Here is a 23138-nt window from a genome sequence, read left to right on the forward strand (position 1 = left end):
TAGGCTCTTGGCTTAGGGGTCTTTTTTAATACGTGGGCGGAGCAGGGCAGCATGTTGTTAATGACCTAAATTATTTGTAAATTTTCTGTCTTGTGTGGTTCCAGTGACCCAAGGGATACCTGACTATATCATCATAGGAAGAGAGTTCAGAAGTAGGAGAGAGCCAGGGACATGGACACAGGAGTGGAACTGCCTGGGCTTAATCCCAGTTGTGCTGCTTGGGGCAAGCTAATTTACGTCTCTGTGCCTCAGTTTCCTCACCTTTAACAAGGTGAATATTTAAGCTCATGAGGCCAATGATATTAGTCTGTTTTCACACTGCTATAAAGAACTGCTGGTGACTGGGTAATTTATCGAGGAAAAAAGGTTTAATTGGCTCCCAGATCCACAGGGGTGGGGAAGCCTCAGGATACTTAATCATGGTGGAAAGTGAAGGGGAAGCCAGGCATGTCTTACATGGCAGCAGGAGAGAGAGAAGGGGAAAGTGCCCCACACTTTTAAACCATCAGATCTCAGTATCACAAGAACAGCAAGGAGGACCATCCACCCCCATGATCCAGTCACCTCCCCCCACCAGGCCCCTCCTCCAGTTTGACATGAGATTTAGATGGGAACACAAGTCCAAACCATGTCACCAATCCCAACTCGTACGATTGTGGCAGTTACAGGATAATCCTCACAGGACTGTTGGAGAGGATTAAATGACACATTTTTTAGCACAGTGCCTGGCACATAGGAAGTGCTCAGTATGTTTTTATTGAATGAATGAAGTAATGCGGATCCTACCACCTTCTCATCATGGGTGACTGTTGATAACAATTTGACCTACGTCAGCACTGTCCAACAGAAATACAACATGATGATTTGATTCTTATGCAGTATATCCATGTATCGAAACACGCTCTGTACCCCAGAATCATGTATCATTACTATGTAGCAATTCTAAATAAAAAAGAATTACAGTGTAAGCTGTAAAGCAAGACATATATATTTTTTAAAATGTCCTGCTAGCTACACCAAAAGAATTTTTAAAAAGTGAAATTATCTTCAGGAATGTATTTTATCAAAACCAGTGGATCCAAAGTCCTATCATTTTCACATGTAATTAACATGAGAATTTATTAACAAGGCAGTTTACATCCTTTTTTCCATTCAAAGCATTGGAAATACAGCGTGTAAGATACTCATGGCATATCTCAGCTCTGTCACTTGTCCCATTGCAAGGACCAAACAGCCAGCTGCGGTAAGCAGCTCCCATCCAGGACAGCGCAGGGTTAGAGGGTCTGGAGTGGCCCAGGACTGACTCCTCCCATTCTGTGCCTGGCCAGGTGTTCCAGGCAGCACCTTAAGCAGCACCTCGCTGGCATACCTTGTGCTGTTTCCAAAGAGGGTCTTCTGCTGGGATGCTGTGTCTGTCATTACCGGGTCAAGCACACTCCAAGCTATGCCACCTGCGGCATCCTTCACTTGAAAGCCTGTTCTCTGAAACATTCTCCACAACCATGTCTCCCTTCATTCCCTTTTTTGCAGCTTGACCACTGAGTCCCCAGATAGCAGTGCCACATCAACAAGGAAACAGCCCCCCAGCAGCCGCTTGTCCTCTCTGTCCTCCCAAACGGAGCCCACCTCGGCCGGGGACCAGTATGATGGCTCCAGGGAGCAGCGGAGCACCAGCGTGGACCGCTCCAGCACCGACCTGGAATCCACCGACGGGATGGAGGGACTGCCCCCGCCGGATGCCTGCCCTTCAAAGAGAGTGGATGACTTCTCTTTCATTGATGTAAGTCGGTAGCCAGGAGCACGTGGCTGCATTGGAAATAGTCATTTCTTCTTAAACGGAAATTCCAGCCTCTCTCTGTGCATTGCTGCTTCAGGTGTAGGATCTGTATGGCAGGGACCCTTGGAGTGGGTACAGAGGACACTGTCTTTGAAAGGGAATCACTTGTGCATATGTCTTGGACCTACCATGCACCTGCTGTATGTCTTGGGGCAAATGTCTTCACCTCTCTGAAGACCTCCTTGTTCACTCGTAACCAGCACCGTCAGCTCCACAGCCTCAGATACGATTGTGTGTGTTCACATTAAAACTGATCTAAGCCCTCGCCTGCCAGCTAAGCAGGGAGTCTGACCACTTACCCCTGGGACGTCATCCTGAGGTTTATAGTTCCAAGCATGAAGAGGCTGGAGTATGCTCGGAATGATTCTGCTGAACGTTCCCACTGAGGTCTTGCTTGGTAGAACGGTGTCCCTGGTACCAGGCGATCCGGCTGTCTCTGTTGTGGCTCTTCCAGGACAGAAAGCCCCCTCAGGCATGGGTAGCTTTCATGAGGGTCCCAGGGGACAGCCCCTAAAACTTGGCTCTTTCTGGTCCCAAGCACAGCCAGGATGTCAGCTGCCCCCCCGCGTAGCAGCTCAGACAGCCTCCTGCTCTAGCAGCTTCCACACCAGAACCTACCCTCTTTTCTCCTGGGAGTCCCACCTCCAGGGGGCAGGCAGGGCTTCCTTTTCAACCCTTGAAACCCAGGGGTGGTGTGTTATTCTCCTCCCTTCACAGTAGCGCTGCCTGCTCACTCTCCAGGGCATGGAACATCCATGAAACCTGGAAGGGACCCTCTCTCCTGGCAGTAGAGCCTCCTAGCTACACACTTGGGCATGGCTACCCACATCTCCCCAGAGGAGGAACACCACTGCTTTAGAAAAACAGCTTGGTCTAGGGCTTCAAAGGGGGTTCACCTTCAGTGTATGGCCAGGGTCTCTTGCTGGCACCCCTAGATCAGGGCAGAGACAGAGAAAGACACCAGATCAGCCTTGATTGGGGATCCTCATTATATAAGCATGGCTATGGCCATGCCCACCCCTCTGGGTGTCATCAGGACTTCGTTGAGTGATGTATTCAGTTATTCACTCAACAGACATTTATCAAGACCTTGCTATGTGCCTTTCGTCACTGAATCATTAACTTTCCTTCTAGAGCATACTAAGTGGTTCCTTCTCGATGTCTGTTATACACAACAGTCCCTGAGTGTTGACCACTGGCCCAGGCACCTGCTAATGACCCCGGAGGCAAAACTGTCTGCCCATTTTGCAAATTGGCAAGTTGAAGTGGCCATGGAGTGACTCTAAATGCTGGTGGTGTCCCTAAGCATAGGCCGAACACTTTTTGAAATTATACTGAGGTTTATGTGTGGTGCCCACCACAATCTGGGTCTCCTGTGGGGATGCTGAGGGTTATGTATGGTGCAGACCGAGATTTAGGTCTCCCGTGGGGACGGTTTGGAGCAGAATGGGGAAGTGGGTGGTGGGTGCTAAGGAATCCAGTCTCCGTAGCAGGCTGAGGATGCAGGGGTGGCACCGTCTCCGCTTCTGAGCCAGCCCTCTGTCAGAGTGACTCTGTCCTGCTCTCTCAGAGTCTGCCCACCTGGCTCTCTTGAGTGGTTAGAGAAGCACCCGCCTCAGGTGCAGCAGGTATTCTCCGATTTTCGTCCCTCCCCATCTTTTCACTGGTACCATGCGGGTCCCCTCACAAGACGCCACTGTGGCTGGTTTGGGAAGTAGATGTGTAGATGTCAGCTCCCTCCACCACCCCTAGTGGGGCATTTGTCACTTACCATCTTTGGGAAATGATCCATTGAAATTAGCCTGTTATCACTGACTTAAAAGGCCTTGGGTGATGGAATTTCTCCAAAGTCAACCTAAGCGGAAGAAACCAACATTTCATGTAAGAACGCGAGCCTGGCCGGACGTGGTGGCTCAAGCCTGTAATGCACCCCCCCCAGCACTTTGGGAGGCCGAGGTGGGTGGATCACGAGGTCAAGAGATCGAGACCATCCTGGTCAACAAGGTGAAACCCTGTCTCTACTAAAAATACAAAAATAATTAGCTGGGCATGGTGGCGGGTGTCTGTAATCCCAGCTACTCAGGAGGCTGAGGCAGGAGAATTGCCTGAACCCAGGAGGCAGAGACTGCGGTGAGCCGAGATCGCGCCATTGCACTCCAGCCTGGGTACCAAGAGTGAAACTCCGTCTCAAAACAAAAAAAACAAAACAAAAAAAAAAAAAAAAAAGAACGCAAGCCTGCCGGAAAGAGCTGTTGGCTGTGAGCCTTGGTTGGTCAGGCACTGTCTGAAGCAAGGGCTTTCCACACCTGAGCTCAGGGAGTTCTCGGCCGCTGTAGGAAGGCGACGCTCTGATTACCTTTTTATAAACAGGGACACCTAAACTCAGAGCAGTGAAGCGCATTGCCCAAGGTTGTAGGAGTTCAGTCAAGGGAGTGGGAAATTGTAGGGGAAGGACACACAGCTTGGAAGGCTGGGAGGTTCTTGCAAAAACCTCGGAATAGGATTTGGCTGAAGGCAGCCAGATTCTCTTATCTGGCGCTTGAAAGCCCAGACCCCTAGCCCATTCCTTCACTTAATATCTGTGTTAAGTGCATTTGTTCATAAATCACTAAGTCAAAGTCTGTAAGTCAGACCCGACACAAGGTCACACAGCCAGGATGGAAACTCAGAAGAGTTTGATCCAGAGCTCTGAGTACTTCACTGCTCTCTCCCAGGAGGCTTCTGAGCTAGGCACTTCCCATCTCCTTATGGGGGCCCACCCAGATGGCCTGCCCCCCGCACCCTTTCACTGGGGACAGCAGTGACTTGGTAGCCCTCACCGACCCGCCTCCCCAACCTGTCACAGCTCAGAGTGTGAGTCTTCAGGGAGGACTGTAAACGGATGTCTGATGTTTAGTGAGCTGTCCCCTCCCTTCCCACCTGCACCCTAGATTATGTGAATAAATGAGGAATAGCATGGAGAACCTCTCAGCCTGGGGACTCTGTGTGAATATGGTTGACAGAAGGATTTAGTTAGACGTTGAATCCAGTATTCATTCAATAAACTAACATTTATTGAGCTCCTGCTGTGTACTGATCATTGGTGTAGCTTACATGCTTGTGTGGTGGATGTCCCTGGGAGGGAAAAGGCGTTAGTATTATGTGCCTACTGTGTGCCTGGCAGCCAGGCAGGCACTGTACTAGGGCACTCAAGGCCCGTTGTTCCACCTGGCTCTTGTCGTCAGCCTATGGGTTATGTCTTATGGGGAAATTTAGGCTTTGGGTGTTAGGTTTCTATTAGAATGTGGAAGCACTGGCCTAGGTACTAAGTAGCCTCTCATCTATCAGTGAAGCTGTGTACACCACCCCTGCCAGGGTGGTACCCTCCATTGATGGTTCCCTTGCTTTTTTTCCTCTTCCTCCCTGCTGCCCCTAAAGCAAACCTCAGTCCTCGACTCAAGTGCCCTCAAGACCCGGGTGCAGCTCAGCAAGAGAAGCCGCCGCCGGGCCCCCATCTCCCACTCCCTCCGGCGCAGCCGATTCAGTGAGTCTGAGAGCAGATCGCCTTTGGAGGATGAGACGGACAACATGTGGATGTTCAAAGACTCAACGGGTATGCTCATGCCTTCCCGCCTCCTCAGATAGCTCACTGAACAGCAGGAAGGATTTAGACTAAGCCCTAGGAAAAAGTTCTTGACTTGGAAGGCTGTATATCACTAGAACACAGTTACATAGGAAACTGATTTCTTGTTATGCAGAACTTATCAGAAACTAGGTACAAAAGTGTTTTGAAGATTAATATGTTAATTGAGGCTCTTTGAGTTACAAGAGACAGAGACACAACTTACTAAGGTTTTACTGTTTCTGCTTTTATTTTTATTAAATTCACCCCATACTCCCATTAGGTTTGCTTGCTGGTCCCTGAGTTGAAAGATCAGTTCATTTATTACCAGTCTTTTCTGTTTTCTAATGTATCATTTAAGGCTATACATTTTCCTCTGAGGACTGCTTTGGCTGCATACCTTATAAAACCTGAGCTGAATTTTGAAGAATGGATAATAATTAGGGAATGTTATTCCGGGCAGAAGTATCCACAAGATCAAAGGGAGAGAGGTGTGGAAAGAACATTCGGTGTGTGGCAAGAGCATCTCTAAGCAGTTTAGTGTTGCTCAAGCTGTGAATTACAGGAATCATGCTGGAAAGGTAGGCAGGGGCGGCCAGATCATGGAGATCCCGGATGCTTTGCTAAGACATTAGATTTCATCTGTAGATGGAGAGCCAGGAAAGACTTTTAAGAAGAAACAAAATTTCTTCTTGCAGTGGAAACGGGAGCAGCTGACCTTCCCACTCTATCCAGACACAGCCCTTAGTCCTCACGAACATCTTGTAGGTGCCCTTGTTCATTTGCGATTTGCCCATGGTAAACATTAGGATATCAGACCAGGCTCTGAGCTGAGTGAGAGGCATTGCTTCTGACCAGATACTTTAAACAAACGCTTGGAGAGTTCCCTCCCGCCCCATCCCATTTCTGTCATTAAAGGAAATGTTTAAGTGCCTTGGGTGAGACTTCTCTGCACACTGTTTTGGTTTTCTGAGCCAAGCTCCATTAAACCACCTGGAGCAAATGAAGACCATAGTAGGGATGAAAGCACGCAGATACCCCCAGCTGGAGCACGGCAGCAGCAGCCCTGGCTCCCATCAGCCTTGAGGAGCTGGCCAGGGGCTGGCTGGAGAAGGCAGGGTCTGTGTTTTCTGAGCATCCCTCAGGTCCCTGGGTGGCCCAGGGGCTCCAGAGCACCAGGTCTCGCCTTGTCCATCCCACACCATCCTCCAGTTCTCACTGTCCGTGCCAGCATCCAGATCTCAGGGAGGTAGAAGTTCCTCCCATATCACTCCTGGCAGAGTGGACCCACAGCCCATCATTCAAAAGCTTGAGTGATCAGCTCAGCCTTAAGCACGGGGCTGGGGTTAAGTCCCAGAAAGGGGAGCCGGGGTCAAGGAAAGTGGCTTTTCCTGGTCCACCTTTGGGCCTCCTTTCCACAAGACACACGAAGCTCTCCATGTTCTCCTCAGAGCATAACCTCAGTGCATTGTTGGCTGAAAGCATTTGCATCTACTTTCCCGCCTCTGCCAAAGATTTCCTTCTATTTCTCTGACTTGGAATGAGCCAGGGGCCCAGGAGATGGGTCTGCCTGCACCCCCCCACCCCACCAAGAGAAAACCTGCTCTGCCTGTCATCAGTATCTTCTGGCAAGAAGCAGAGTTATGAGAAGAGAGGGCGTGAAAGCAGGCACCTGGATTGTCCTTATCTGTAAAATGGGCCGTAGTATCTTCTGTGCAGGTCTGATGTGAGCATTGCGTGAGATACTGTGTGCAAATTATCTGGCACTTAGACCTCAATACGTGGCAGCTGCCAATCATTCAGTGCCCTTTTCTTTGCAACAGAAGAGAAATCACCCAGGAAGGAAGACTCAGATGAGGAGGAGACGCCATCCAAGGCTGAGAGAACCCCCGTCAGCCATCCTCAGAGGATGCCCGCGTTTCCAGGCATGGATCCGGCAGTGCTGAAGGTACCAGACCTCTCACCAAGAGCCATTTGGTGGGCATGCTCCTCAACCTTAGCATCATGAAGAACAGACCCCTTCCTCCCTTCCCTTTCTCCCTCTCCTCCCTCCCTCCCCCCTTCCTTTCCCTCCCTCCCTCCCCCTTCTTTTCCCTCCCTCCCTCCCCTTCCTTTCCCTCCCTCCCTCCCCTTCCTTTCCCTCCCTCCCTCCCCCTTCCTTTCCCTCCCTCCCTCCCCCTTCCTTTCCCTCCCTCCCTCCCCTTCCTTTCCCTCCCTCCCTCCCCCTTCCTTTCCCTCCCTCCCTCCCTCCCCCCTTCCTTTCCCTCCCTCCCTCCCCCCTTCCCTCCCTCCCTCCCTCCCCCCTTCCTTTCCCTCCCTCCCTCCCCCTTCCTTTCCCTCCCTCCCTCCCCCTTCCTTTCCCTCCCTCCTTCCCTTCCTTTCGCTCCTCCTCCCTCCCTCTTTCCTTTTCTCCCTCCTTCTCTCCTCCCTCCCTCTCTTGATTCTTCCTTTTCTCTTCCTTCTCTCCTCCCTCCCCTTTTCCTTCCTTCCTTCCTTTTTTTATCCTACCTTTTTTCCTTCCTTCCTTCCTCCTCCCTTCATTCCTTCCATTTTTGAAATAGTTTAAGATTTAAAGGAAGTTGCAAAAATAACGCAGGGAGTTTCTCCGTGCCCTTCACTCGGCTTCACCCCCGTGGTAGTATCTCAGGTGACCACAGCACACTGGCAAAATTAGGAGACTGGCCTTGGTACAGTACCGTAGACGATACTGCTCACTTACTTGGGTCTCACCAGGGGCCCTGTGTGGCCGAATCTCTGCTTTCTGTCTTTCCTCCGCCCCCAGACCTGCTGCTCTGTTTGGTGTCGTAGCTAAGCCGTGGTTTGCTCATCTGTGAAGTGGGCTGAGCATCCAGTTGAGGCACTCTGACACTCACCAGGGCTGAGCTTCACACCAGGGAAGCAGGAGTGAGCAAACCCAGCCTCCTGAAGCCCTTGAGGAAACCGGTCTGCTGGGGAAGGCAGGCATGCAAATGATCATTTCCAAGCAGATGACACAGGAAGCCAGTGCTGGAACCACATCCGAGTCCCCTCAATTGCACAGAATGCCACCTTACTATGCAGTGCTGAGGCGAGGGCCGGCTGCCTCCCTCCTCCCCACCCCCAGCTCTCACAAGACTCTCTCCTAGTCCTGGGACCAAATGGCACTGAATTTGGGTGAGGAAAGAGGCCCCCTTTGCCCCCCTTCTGTGCTGGACACCAGTGCTTGCAAACTCACTTTATGCTCCAGCAAGCTTGCAAAAGGTAGCTCTACTCTCCCTTTTATTGAAGAAGAAATGAAGGCAAACAAGCCTGGATTGTTGGTGGAACCTCTCAGCTCTGTGTGTCCTGTGCTGCACACAGTCCCCCTACGGGAGCGCCATGGCTGTTAGTCCTTCAGTACACGGGGTTTTGCTTTTCTGTCATTTCTTGTGAGACCAGAAAGTCAGTTACGGTGGGTGAGCACTCGCCTCTGTCATTGATTTCACAGGCCCTTGAAGTGTGAACATCTTTCAGCCACTAGTTTGCAGGTTTTCTCACCCTCTCCCTTCCCCTCCCCTCCCTTCTCCTCCCCCCTCCTCCCCACCCCACACAGCAAGTGATCTTACAAGGTAGCCTAATGTGGGGGCAGAGCCACAGGCCCTGGGTGTCGGTGAGACGGAGGCACCGACTGAGGGCTGAGGCAGACCCTGGGATCCTAGAACACAGCTCCAGTCCACTGCGCTCCGAAAACGGGGCTCCTGCCCTTCACTCATCCGTATGAGCTCAGACCTCTTGATGAATTAATCTCTGCCACAGCCGTGCTGGGCGATTATTAACACCCGGAGGAGGTTGTGGGGCTCGTTCTGGAAAGAACCCTGGAGTTGGGCCGCGGGCGGACCTGGTGTGACTCCCCGTTGATAAAAGCCATGAGACTTTGGGCTTGACCTTTGAGTTTTGGGCTCCCACCCTGTAAAATGGGGAAAGCCAGGATCTACCTTAAAAGAATCTTACGCACGTGGAACGAACTCACGGTTTTGATATTACTTAAGCCTGGTAGAGCCCAAATGACAGGTGGTCAGTGCACGGAAGCTGTCAGGGGACAGTGGTGGTGACTGCTGTTGCCGGGGCCTGACCCAGCACTGCCTGAGAGACAGAAGCCACCTGCCACCACTCACACCTCAGGTCCCGCGAGGGAATTTTATGCACACCATATTCCCAACACACCCTCCAGAAACAGGTGGTTAGCCGCCCTGTCGTTTTCTTATGGGACTCTAACGGACTGTTAACACTTCATTTTATGTCCGTGGCTCCAGGAGTAAGGAGCCGAATGGAGCTGCAGCGGTTGGATGTAGGGTCCTTAGGGTGGCCTGCCGTGTGCTGAGATCAGCACGGATGGCGGCTTTTCAGCAAAAGAGAATGTGATGATGTGGGGTTTGGGTGGTGACGCGATCTCGGGGGTCGAGGGTGGCTGCTTGGAATGCCGGGCTGACCTCTGACTTTCCTCAGCCCCCGTGTTTCCTGCCCGGGTTCATTTTGATTCAGGGAGCCCCGAGGGTTTGCAGAAGGCTCATCGTACCTGACGTTGCCATGGAAGGGGGCCCTTCTCAAGACACAGGGTGGTCTGTAGACTCAGCTCTCTTCTCTCCCCAGGCTCAACTGCACAAGAGGCCAGAGGTGGACAGTCCCGGCGAGGCCCCCAGCTGGGCACCCCAGCCCAAGACCCCCAAGTCGCCCTTCCAGCCCGGGGCACTGGGCAGTCGTGTGCTGCCTTCCAGCATGGACAAGGACGAGAGGTGAGGGGTCCTGGGGAATGGGGGTCCCCGTCCTCCCAAACTCGGGGTGTACTTCTAGAGAGGTGCTCGCATAGGTTTTAGAGCTGAATAGGGGAGAGTTTCTACTTTTTAATTTTATCTAGCAGCAGAAGCTCTGTTCATGTGAACTCTCAACCCTCCAACACATGAAAAGTACAAAAGTACAACTGAGGGTGGGGAAGGAAACTGGGAGTCAGGCCAGCTGGTCTCCCCTCGTCGCCTGCCCCCTGCCACCTCCTCTACAGAACGCCAGAGGGCCATTGTTGGAGAAGTACTGATCTAATTTAGCCCTCTCCAGACCAGTGGGGAAACTGAGGCATTCTCTCTCCTCTTACCCTCTGGGAGACCTGGGAAGGCGGATCAAAGGGCACAGGCAAGTTGAATGAGATCAGTTTTACTCCCTTCATGGAGCAGCCGTCCCGATCCTGGGCTTGGCCTGCTCTGTGTAGGGACAAGCACAAAGCAGCTTCTGCCCTGCAAGAGGCTCCTAGACGGGGGTGTTTCAGCAGCTGGGGGTGGAGGTTAGGGGCTCTAAGGTCATACAGCCAGGGTTTAACTCCAGCTTTGCAGCTTAAGAGCTACATGACCTGGGGAAAGGCACTTGAGCTCCTGAACCTGTCTCCTCATCTGTAAAATGGGCTTTCTAGCCTCCCAACCTTCCGGGGTGGTCGTGAGGATGAAAAAGAGTATGTCTAAAACCCTTTGCCTGGGCCCTGGCATGGAGAAGTACTCAGTGAAGGAGAGTGGAAATCTGGTCATGAGCACTGGGAACCTGTGACGGGTGGGATTTTTCCTGAAGCTAGAGCTGTAATGATAGTAAGTGCTGGCTGCGTCGGAGCCAGGGTGGGTAAGCTGTGGTCCTCAGGCCAAATCCAGCTCACACCTGTTTTTGTAAGTAAGCTTTACTGAAGCACAGCCACGTGACTCCTTGACATACTGTCTATGACAGCTTTGGTGCTGCCGCTGCAGAGTTCAGAAGTAGCACAGATGGCGCATAGAATCAGAAATGTTTACTCTCTGGCCCTTTCTCTGACCCCTGTGATAGAGAAAGGCAGAGGGAGGGCTGCTAATGCACACTTGAGGATGGCTGGCCAAAAAGACTTCGAGCTGGGTGCAGTGGCTACGTCTGTAATCCCAGCGCTTTGGGAGGCAGAGGTGGGAGGGTCGCTTGAGGCCAGGAGCTGGAGGCTACAGTGAGCTATGATGGCACCATTGCACTCCAGCCTGGACTACAGAATGAGGCCTTGTCCCTATAAAAAAAAAAAAAAAAAAAAGAAAGAAAGAAAAGAAAAAAAAATTAGCTGACCGTGGTGGCACATGCCTGTAGTCCCAGCTACTCCAGAGGCTGAAGTGGGAGGATCCTTCGAGCCAGGAGGTGGAGGCTATGATTATGCCACTGCACTTCAGCCTGGCCCGGGCAGTAAGTCCCTGTATCTCTTAAAAAAAAAAAAAAAAAAAAAAAAAAAAAAAAAAAGCTTCCAAGAGAAGGAGATACTTGAACTAAATCATGGTGGACAGTTGGGTCTTAGCTGGACCAAGGACAGTGAGAGGGGATCCCAGGCTGAAGCCACAGCACATGCAAAGGCCTGGAGGCCACATACACCTGGGAGCCTCAAGCCGTACAAAATACATAGCACAGAGTGGGCTGTGGGAACCAGAAGGGCGAGATGTTGGAGAGAGACGGGGCCACAGTTGAGACCATGCCTCCCTGCTCTGGAAATGCCAGAATTCGGGCTCCAGAGTCAGCTGAGGGCACCAGCATTTCTCCGCAGCCTGAGGAACCCCCAGGGTCTCAGAGGTACCTCCGGAGGCCTGGGCTTGTGTCTCCACTATTATGCAAGGCTTGGCTGAAGTCTGGATACCCTAGGGGGGTATCCAGATGTGCCCAGGGGGTCCTCTTCTTCCTCATTCCTAGGCTGGCAGGCATAGCAGTTCAAGGCCTGCCCCTAGACTCCAGAGTCAACTCATCTCTCATCTCCTCAGCTGAAGACCCCCACCCCACCACCAATCAGGCCAGTATCTTTTCTGGGCCCTCCAGGGCCACGGGTCTCAGGAGCTTTCTCTGAGATCGAAGTCAGTCACGTCCTGTGTGCATGTGTGTTTGATTATAAAAGCAGATCTTCACTGTAGAAAATATAAAAGGAATACAGAGGAGGAAAGCAGAAAAGAAGATCATCCATAATCCTACCCTGCAAAGACTGCTTCTGCTGGTATTATCTCTACTTCATTTTCTTTTTCTTTTTTTTAAACGGAGTCCTGCTCTGTCACCCAGGCTGGAGTCCAGTGGCGCAATCTTGGCTCACTGCAATATCCACCTCCCGGGTTCAAGCAGTTCTTCTGCCTCAGCCTCCCACTACAGGCATGCGCCACCACGCCTGGTTAATTTTTGTATTTTTAGTAGAGATGGGGTTTCACCGTATTGGGGTTTAGTAGAGATGGGGTTTCACCAGGCTGGTCTCGAACTCCTGACCTCACGATCCGCCTGCCTCTGCCTCCCAAAGTGCTGGGATTACAGACGTGAGCCACTGCGCCCGGCCTCTTTTTCTTTTTCACACAGCTGAGATCACGTGTGCCTGGTTTGATGCCCTTGCTACCTGTTCTATATGAATACTTTCCCATGCCCATTTAACAATCTTCATTAACATGATTTTTTTTTCCTTGAATAATGTTTTAAACAATGGTGACTTTACTGTTTTTTGTTTTATTTTTTGTTTTTGAGACAGGGTCAAAAACAAAAAATAAAAAAAACAGTGCAGTGGCCTGATTCTATATTTGTTTTTGAGACAGTACCTCACTCTGTCGCCCAGGCTGGAGTGCAGTGGCACAATTACAGCCTCAACCTTCCCATTCTCACGTGATCCTCCCACCCCAGCCTCCCTGAGTGGCTGGGACCATGGTTGTATACCACCACGCCTGGCTAACTTTAGTATTTTAATGTCGAGATGGGATTTCACCGTGTTACCCCCGCTGGTCTCAAATTCCTGGGCGGTCCTCAGCCTCCCAACACGCTAGGCTTACAGGCGTGAGCTACTGTGTCTGGCCTGACATTATTGTTTTTTATTAAAATGTTGTGTTCTCGTAAGAAATTCTGAGAACACAGAAAAGTGCTAAGAAGAGGGTAAAAACAGAAAACTTAAAAAAAGTACCGTTTAGATGGTGGTTACGGAAATGTATTCACCTTGAGAAAATTCACTGAGCTGTGCGCATTTGGATTTCAGTGTCTTTCTGTGTGCGTTCTTCCATTTAAAAAAGTTTAAACAAATCTCACCTCCCCAAAACAATTCCTGTTGACATTCGATGAACAAAAGGTATCTCTCCGTGTCTTCTGGGCATTGTATTATTCAGAGTTCTCCAGACAAATAGAACCCAGAGGATCTCTGTGTGTGTGTGTGTGTGTCTGTGTGTGTGTCTGTGTGCGTGTGTGTGTGTCTGTGTGTAAATAATGCAGCTGACCCCTGAACAAGGCAGAGATTAGGCATATTGACCACCTACTGTGTGTGTGTGTGTGTGTGTGTGTCTGTGTGTAAATAATGCAGCTGACTCCTGAACAAGGCAGAGATTAGGCGTACTGACCACCTACTTAGTCAAAAAGTTGCATATAGCTTTTGACTTTCCTAAAACTTAACTACTAATGGCCTACAGTTGACCAGAAACCTCACCCATAACCACATATATTTTGTATGTTATGTTTTGTGTACAATAAAGTAAGATAGAGAAAAGAAGATGTTATTAAGAAAATGAGAAGGAAGAGAAAATATACTTCCTGTTATTAAGTGGAAGTGGATGATCACAGAGGTCTTCTTCCATCATCCTTACTGTTTTCCCACTGAGTAGGCCGAGGGGGAGGGAAGAGGGGGGATTGGTCTTACTGCCTCAGGGATGGCAGAGGCAGAAGAAAACCCAAGTGGACCCACGTAGTTCAAACTGTGTCGCTCAAGGGTGAGCTGTATGTACACGTGCATACGTGTGTATGCGTGTGTGGATGCATGTGTGTATGTATAGGGATCGATTTTAAGAAATTGGCTCTCATGATTGTGGAGGCAGGCAAGTCCAAAATCTGCAGAGCAGGCCAGAAGGCTGGGGAGGCAGGCAGGTCACAGTTCAAGTCCAGACGGCGTCCCGCTGCTTCCTGGGAGGTCAGACTCTTTCTCTTCAGGCCTTCAAGTGAGCAGATGAGGCCCATTCATATCACGGAGGGTGGTGTCCTCTCCTCAGCGCCTACTGATGTTAACCTCATCTAAGAAAAAATATCTAGAATAATGTCTGACTAAATATCTGGGTACACGTCAGGTTTAAGTTGATGCGTAAAACTAACCATCGCAGACACTTCTGGATAGAGAGATGGAAGGCTGGGATAGCGATTTGCATGACAAATGGATGGATGGAAATAATTTTATATAAGATGAATTTTGTTTGTTTGTTTTCTTTTTGTGGAGAATGGGGTCTCACTGTGTTGCCCAGGCTGGTCTCAAACTCCTGGGCTCAAGCTGTCCTCCTGCCTTTGCCTCCCTCCAGTGTTGGAGTTACGGGAATGAGCCACTGTACCCAACCAAGATAAATTTTTATAGCTGTATGTAGAAGATCTCGTAGAACGGTTATACTGTGATTTATTTCAGTGGTCCCCAGCCCTTGGCACCAGGGACCAGTTTTGTGGAAGACAGTTTTTCCACAGACCAGGGGTATGGGGGGTGGTTTTGTGATGATTCAAACACATTACATGTGTCGTGTACTTTGTTTATATTGTTATTACTTTGTAATTAGAATGAAATAATTGTATGGCTCACAGTAACGTAGAATCAGTGGGAGCCCTGAGCTTGTTTTCCTGCATCTAGACAGTTGCAGCTGGTAGTGATGGGAGACAGGGACAGATCATCAGGCGTTAAGAGTCTCATAACGAGCTGCAACCTAGATCTCGAATATGCAGGGTTCACAGTAGGGCTCCGGCTCCTATGAGAGTCTAATGCCCCCGCTGATCTGACAGGAGGCGGAGCTCCGGTGGTGATGTGAGTGATGGGAGGGGCTGTAAATGCCGATGGAGCTTTACTCACCCACCGCTGACCTCCTGCTGTGCAGGCCGGTTCCTCACGGGCCATGGACCCCTATCAGTCTGTGGCTCAGGGAGTTGGGGACTCTCGATTTATTTAACATTTCCCATTGTTGGACACTGTGGTGAATTCCTACCTCTTGCTTATCAGTCATGTTAATATGGGCGTCTCTGCCACCTGAGTGCTCAGCGCAGCCCTGCCTGGGCCCAGGGATAGAGTCAGGTACCGCTCAGTCCTGCCTGCAAGGAGCTCACAGTGTGGTTCCAACTAGTCTCTCACTGGCTTTGTGGTTTCAGGTCGGATGAACCCTCTCCCCAGTGGCTAAAGGAACTGAAATCCAAGAAGAGGCAAAGCCTTTATGAGAACCAAGTTTGACCAGGTATGAAGAGGCTCTGCTGGGGAACCTGGGAATGGGGAACTCAGTTGCAGGGGCCAGCCCTCAGAGTCTGGGGCTGCTGTGCCCAAGGAAAGAGGCTATGCAAGGGGAAAAGCCAGGGGTAGGGGGTATTCTGAGTTCCTGTAAAGAGGTTGGTGATGTCTGTTTCCATTTAGGGAGACAGCAAAGCTGGGGTAGCTGGAGTGGGTGAAAGGCAGCAGGCAGGAGGCAGGTGACCAGGGTTCCGGGCCCATGCACTTGGCTGGCCCTTCTAGCTCTATCACAATTCCCTGTGATAAAACAAAAGGGCGGGACATCGGAGGTTACCGTAATCGGAAATGGTTACACTTTTTTTTTTTTTTTTTTAGACAGAGTTTCACTCTTGTTGCCCAGGTTAGAGTGCAGTGGCATCGTGATCTTGGCTCACTGCAGCCTCCACTTCCTGGGTTCAAGTGATTCTCCTGCTTCAGCCTCCCAAATACCTGAAATTAACAGATGCCTGCCACCACGCCCAGCTAATTTTTTTATGTTTTGTAGAGACGGAGTTTATGTTGAACAAGCTAGTCTCAAACTCCTGACCTCAGGTGATCCACCCATCTCAGCCTCCCAAAGTACTGGGATTATAGGCATGAGCCACTGTGCCTGGCCAGAAATGGTTGCTTTTTTTTTTTTTTTGAGACGGAAGCCCACTCTGTCACCCAGGGTGGAGTGCAGTGGCAAAATCTCGGCTCACTGCAACCTCTGCCTCCCGGGTTCAAGCAGTTCTCTGCCTCAGCCTCCCGAATAGCTGGGATTACAGGCACCTGCCACCATGTCTGGCTAATTTTTTTTTTTTTTTTTTTTTTAGTAGATACAGGGTTTTACCATCTTGGCCAGGCTAGTCTTGAACGCCTAACCTCGTGATCCACCCGCTTCAGCTTCCCAAAGTGCGGGGATTACAGGTGTGAGCCACCACCACACCCAGCCAGAAATTGTTACAATTTTTATGAGGGGAATGTTTCATGTACAACCTATGTAGTTAAAAATTACTTTGAAAAAATAAACATTAAAAAATTAACGATTAGCTAGGCCCTGGTGTAAATGACAAATGACCAAACATCATGAACTTCAGTTTCCTCATCTGTAAAATGGGTTAGCAGTGTCCACATCGCTGAGCTGCCCTCAGACCTCACTGAGAATGCACCCGCGGTGCCTGACTGAGCACTGCCCGTTTCCCCTCAGTATGGAGCTCGTGGTATTTGTACCGTCAAAGTCAGCATTGGTGTGATGAGCACAAGAGACTCACCATCCCTTTCCACAAACCTGAATTCCAGAGAGCTCCGCAAACAAAGCTTTTCCTAACTCAGTGGTAAAACCTGGCCTGAGTGCACATAATTCTCCTTGGACTCTGTTTTCTCCACTTGATATGAATGTTCGTAATACAGTTAAGGCTTATTATCTGCTTGATGATGGCAGTGTTACATATGTATATATATATTTGCAAACGCTGTATATATATATACATCCAAGTATGTATGTTACAGGATTATTTCTGTATGTATGATGCACATATATATGTGTATAATAAACTCTAAAAATTATACAGTCCCAAATAAAACTATGCTCAAGGGATTTGGATAAGGGATTGGGACCTGTGTTTATTTTGTGTTTGGTGCAGTACATGTAATATCTCATTTAAGCCTCCAGCAACCCATTTGAGGAAACTGAGGCCCAGAATTGAGAGTGGAACCCTGACCTGACCCTCAATTTCATGTTGATTTCACTGTATTCCATGCCTGCCACCCTCCTCAACTTCCCTTTCTCCCCCCCGACACACAAAATACCTTTTCTGACCTTAGGCTTCTAGGGGTAACTTTATTGGAGAATATCCGGCAAGGTTTTCAGGCCTGATGGTAGAGAGAAATGGAGCCAAATATTCCCACCGCTGACACCAGGACTGTCCCTTACTCTCCAGCCAGGGAACACCACATCTACTTAACAGAAGCCTTAACCGTCAGAACCCGCAGACAAGGCCAAGCTGCTGCCGTTTCTTCCTGCACAATGTTTAAAACGTGCCTGGGCCCTTCCCGTTGGATTGAGAACGCTGTCCAGTGACGCTGTCCTCGCCAGGCTCTCCCTGGATCCAGATGGGAAGACCCAACCTCCGGGAGCACTCGCTCATCTCCCCAGACAGCACTTCAGGATGGGAAAGGAGCCAGGCTGCCCAGAAATGTCCATGTGGGTGGTTTTGCTTTTTACATAAAAATCTGCATTTCTACCTACTTTAGACGTCTTTAACAGCTCCAAGAGCGTCAGCATGAGGCTGGGATGTCTCCTCAGATTCTGAAAAACACCTGATTTTGTGAAAGCGCCTCCTCACCTGACCCCAGGGCAGGCCTTTTTTTTTGGAAGGACATTTCCAAGGAAGATCAAACTGTTCATTTCCAGCTGTAGTCTTGGTGCAAGGCATTACCACTGGGTTGAGGGTTTTTTTTTTTTTTTTTTTTTTTTTTTTTTGGTGAGTTCCTTCTTCCCCTCGAGGAATCGGCAGTTCCAGTTTTTAAATGTACTCTCCCTGATCCTTTGAAGCGTATTTCTCTTTCCAGTTGGGGCTGTGTAATTGTCATTTTTGTTTGCTTTAGAAGGTGATAAAGCAATAATTCAGCCAATTTTCTTTGAAACTTGATACGTATATGTGTGTTTACATTAAAGGACGGGAGGACAGATGTGTGAGTAATTGGTTCTGAAGTATCCAGTCACCTCAGGTTACCTCATCACTATCCAAGCTGTTTAGAAGTTGTAATTGTCACTATTGTGTATATTTCCCTGGCTTATTTTCATTTGAGCTCTGGTTTCTGTAGGATGACCTTTGTCGCTTGACCCTAAGGGTTCATAAACTGCAGCCCACGTGGTGGTACCTTTGTCATTGAATCATCAGACCTGCCCTAAGAATCTTTTTCTCCAGAGTCTTCTTCGAACGTGACCTGGGCTGCTGGCATGGAGTAGCTGTTCCGAACTGGCCTCAGAACAAATGTAGGAATGAAGGGTACTTCTTGCTTTTACTCACGTCTTTTTCCCACGTCTAACTCCACCTGACCAAGTGCAGGTCTTGGTGAAAGCCCTTCTCTGGAGGGGAGCTCCGCAGCCAAAGACTCTGGACAGAAGTGCTGGGTGCTAGGTGACCAAGCGTGGCCCCCTTTTTTCTTGCTAGCTATCAGCTGATTCTGGGGAATCCTTAAGACCTCTGAGGGCTCCAGACACTCTCTACCTTGTCTTTGTTTTGGAAATGCCCAACACCAGCCTCTTCCACTCTAAGTCCTAAGGCTGTAGCAGACACCCTAGATGTGCTTGGCTGGCTGCCTGCCGTGCCTGGAGTTGCCATAGTCTGTGTGCCAACCTTGCCTGGGAGATACCCATCATGAGGTGCTTGGGCAGTTCATAGAGAGCCTGTGACGTGGGGTGTAGTTTCCTAATGGATCCATGCACAGCGCTGGCTAGGTAGGGAAGCGGAAGGCATGTGTGCCCTCCACTCCCTCCCAACAGTTTCCCAAGAGGTCAGTCTTTCTCGATAAATCCATTCATTGCAAATGGCTGTCAAAACATGCTTCCCTTCTCCCTGGCTAGTTCTCAAGAGTTCATTTGTCTCTCCATCTCAGCTTCCTCTCTCATCTCTCTTTACCCCTCTTCTGTCGCTTAGTGGATGGATGGGCGTGGATAGAAATCCCGTTTCTCTAGGTTAAGACAAACACCTGGGCCCTGGTGAGGGGGTTGCTGTTCAGCACCAGGGACAGCAACCGCAGGGCTGTGAGGTGGGAGCCCACCATGTGTCCTGTTCCATGAGTTTTGGCTACTGATGAGCAATTGGTAGACCATGTCACCCCCCACCCCCCTAGCCTTTTACATGTGGGAGCCTCATGCATCTGGGTTTGTGAGTTTGGCCCTGCTCAATGATTGATTGTTTTCTCTTAATTCCTGTAACTGCTTCAGTTGATTTCTTTTTTAAAGATCGAGTTTATGTTTTATAATAATTTTGATGTTATGGCTTTCCAAGTCAATGGGATCCCCTTTAAAATACACTCCTGGTGTTTTGTTTTGTTTTTCGAGACAAGGTCTTGCTCTGTTGCTCATGCTGGAGTGGAGTGGCACGATCATAGCTCGCTGCACCCTCTAACACCTGGGCTTAAGTGATTCTCCCGCCTCAGCCTCCCAAGTAGCTGGGACTACAGGTGTATGCTACCACAACCAGCTAATTTTTAAAAAGTTTATAGAGATGAGGGTCTCACCCTGTTGCCCAGGCTGGTCCCGAACTTCTGGGCTCAAGCAGTACTTCCCCTCAGCCTCCCAAAATGCTGGGATTACAGACGTGAGCCACCGCACCTGGCCGAAAACATACTCCTCGCCTGTTGTTCCTGACTTCTTATCTTGGCTGCTGTCTGTCTTTCCTTCAGGTGGAAAGGACCCTCGGTACCATCTCAAGCAGTAGGAAAGGACTTGCTCTTACATATATCGATGCTCACCATGCAAAACTCTCAGTTCTTCATTAGTCATGTCTCAGCTCAATATCAGATATATCTCAGCAACAAGGATATCAATTGCTCAAGGAATGAAACACACTTGAAAATGAGATTGGCCTGGAAATTTTTTCCCCTTAATCTCTCATACCTTAATTGAGAAAAAAAATCTATTTAATTCTATTTTAATTAGGACACACAGAGTTGACCTTCCTTGAAAGTGACTAGGGCAAGCCCTGAAGATCTTCCTCACCTCCTTTTACTTTTCTATAACCTTGTCTCTTCCAGCACCACAGGGCAGACAATCACAGTGGGTCAAGGGCGACCCTCTTTCATGCAGACTCCGCCATGACCTGCTTATGATCCATGCAGTGAAGTTAGAAGTAACTGATAGCCTTTGCAGATAGCTGGGCAAATGGGTGATTTACTTCTCCTCATTCTAAATGGAGGGAGCTCTCTTTGAGGCTAAGCAAGGGAGCGTTGTACGCTAGTTTCTAGACTTTGCCTGGAGCCCCCTTTGGAAATCTGTCTTCTTTTTAAACTCAATATGCCTTAATCATCTCTGTGCAACCGGGTCATCCAACCTTCCTCCCCTGGGGCCTTGGCTGTCCTCAGTGAGCGTCTCAGGCAGAATGGAAAGTCCTCTATATGTATAATCTTTTCCTCCCTCGTTTCTCTTCCTCCTCACCTCCCTTTGCACATCAGCATTTTGACAGCTGGTCTTTTGAGACGCCTGTATCTTTTTTCCTCTCCAGTAGATACACCTTCTTTTCATGGTCCTTTGCCCAATGAAACAGAGGCCTTTGGCCTTTGAAAATCCATGACAATGCCTCAGAAATCAGTGTTCTGGAGGATCGCTCCCTGCCACCAGAGAAACTCTGGTGAAAGAGAAATCTTATGGTGTTTAGGATGTTGGATTTTGAATGAACCTGACCTGATAGCCTCAGGTTGTGGAGGATTCAGGGAAAGGACAATCAGACCATGGTGTTTTCCAGGGGGACACACCAAATCACGTGGTTTCAGACAATGGTGTTTTCCTTTGTGCCTCCCTAGAGGGGAGGGCCACCTTAAGGGCATCGCTAAGAAGCCAGAACAGAAAGGCTGGGCAAGGGATTTGGAAAAACCCTTAGCGTGATTTTCCTGAGAGAGTCCTCAGCTGCTCTGACCTGGTGCCGATAGCTGCTTTGTCGATCTGTGCTTTCAAATTTTCTTTACAATATGCCCCCAGATGGCTTCTGGAACTAGTCACAATTGCAAACTGTAAAAATCCCTCCTCCCCAGTTTAGATTCTGAAAGCAGAGTAAGTGATAGGAAGACATTCTGTGTTCTCTGTGCCTTCCCCCTCACCATGTGTCAAAACCCAAAAGCTGAGGACCCACAGCATCATGATTCCGTGGGGCTGGGGGAGGGGACCTACCCCACTTCTAGAGGGGGACCTGCTTTGGGCTCAGTCCCCTTAGCGACTGGGGGACCCTTGCTCTCTGCTGAGAAGCTGCCAGGGCTCACCCAGTTGGAATTCCAGGCCGGCCAAGGCTCGGGAAGCCTAGAGCCTCGTAAAAAGCCGGTAGGCGTGAATGTGCCGGGTCTTTGTGAGCCTTCCTCTCCTTTTGCACCCCCCAATCCAGAGGGTTTTTTTTTTTTTTTTTTCCTTTTGTCTGAATTGGCTCCTGCAGGGGGAAGGCCAGAAAGCTAGGCCCTCTGCTCTGGAAAGTCGGCCCGAGGTTTCTGGCAAGTTAACGCTTCGAATCGACACCTCTCAGCCCTCCCTCCCCTTTGGCCTTCCCAGAACCTCCTTCAATAGTTGCTCTGGCACCCGTGCCGGGACATCTTCCTCCATGACTTGGACTGGTACTTCCTTGACAATCCCTGTTGGCATCAGACCGACTAAAAATGATGCTGTTTTCTAAAGAATTTGAACTTTTTTTTTTTTTTTTTTTTTTCCTGAGACCAGGTCTCGCTCTGTTGCCCAGGCTGGAATGCAGTGGCACCATCACAGCTCACTGCAGCCCCCAACTGCTGGGCTCAAGCGATCCTCCCACCTCCACCTCCTGAGTAGCCTACATGACAGGCACACGCCCCCATGCCCGGCTGATTTTTTAAATCTGTTTTTTGTAGAAACAGGATCTTGCTATATTGCCCAAGCTGGTCTCAAACTCCCAGTCTCAAGCGATCCTCCCACCTCAGCCTCCCAAAGTGCTGGGATTACAGGCATGAGCCACAACGCCCAGCTGGATTTGAGATTTTTAATAATCTCATTCCACATAGCCTTACAGATCCTGTAAATAGGGGGTCACAAAAGTAATATATTGTGTTATGGAAGATATTTTGTACTGTGCTGTTCCTAAATCATACCAATATCCTAAAGTCACACACTTCCCAGATGATTGTGATCATCAAAATGCTTTGTTAAGATGGGGCAGGACGTGGAAACACACACACACATGTGCACACACACACAGACGTACACACACACACACACAGACACACACACACGTATAGTATATATTTTCCTAATCTCTCTTCTGGGTCCTTCCTCAGATATTTGAGTCATAGTAGAGACGGAAATCGAGTTCCTTGTGTAGGAAAGTTAAGCTTCCTGCCTGTGGTGTTCTTGCAATTGCCTTATGAATTCACAAGCTCCAGGAGTTCTGAATGGAAGGCAGACGAGAGGCACTTTATCCAATCCCAGAAAGAATCTCTAACCGTGCAACTGAGCATTCATCTAGAAAAACTTATATTTTTAATGTAAAAAAAAAATGGGGCACCCCGGACCTCACAGAGTATCGGACGTCTACAAGTGCTTTTATATTTTGTAAGTGTAAAGAGGTTTCATAGGCACAGAAGAGCAGTTGGAAATCTGGTCGACTGCAATAAAACAAGGTGACTTTTGCATGTACAAAGATGTTGCATTCAGACTATGAAAACAGCAAATAAAGCTTTGATGCAAGTTGCATTGGAGAAGTCAATGCATCCGTGTGTGAGTGAATGGAGTCTCCCAGGCATGGAGGCCCTGACTGGGG

The 23138-nt window shown here is 49.4% G+C and overlaps 1 protein-coding gene across 9 annotated transcripts in view; it reads left to right on the plus strand.

Moving 5' to 3' along the window:
- KIAA1671 (KIAA1671 ortholog) overlaps nt 1-23084 on the plus strand; it is a 246788-nt gene extending 223704 nt beyond the window's left edge. For 7 of the 9 annotated variants that reach the window (XM_039462324.2, XM_039462325.2, XM_039462326.2 and 4 more), the window contains 6 exons: nt 1531-1780; nt 5255-5429; nt 7262-7386; nt 10047-10189; nt 15549-15631; nt 17583-23084. In XM_039462324.2, the coding sequence (XP_039318258.2) occupies nt 1531-1780; nt 5255-5429; nt 7262-7386; nt 10047-10189; nt 15549-15627 (772 nt within the window). In that variant the 3' untranslated portion in view covers nt 15628-15631; nt 17583-23084. The other 2 variants (XM_074390887.1, XM_039462327.2) reach the window with 2 other exon arrangements.
- Nucleotides 23085-23138: the final 54 nt, after the last annotated feature.

This window comes from Saimiri boliviensis, chromosome 21 (assembly GCF_048565385.1).
Source record: "Saimiri boliviensis isolate mSaiBol1 chromosome 21, mSaiBol1.pri, whole genome shotgun sequence".
Classification (NCBI taxonomy): domain Eukaryota; kingdom Metazoa; phylum Chordata; class Mammalia; order Primates; family Cebidae; genus Saimiri; species Saimiri boliviensis.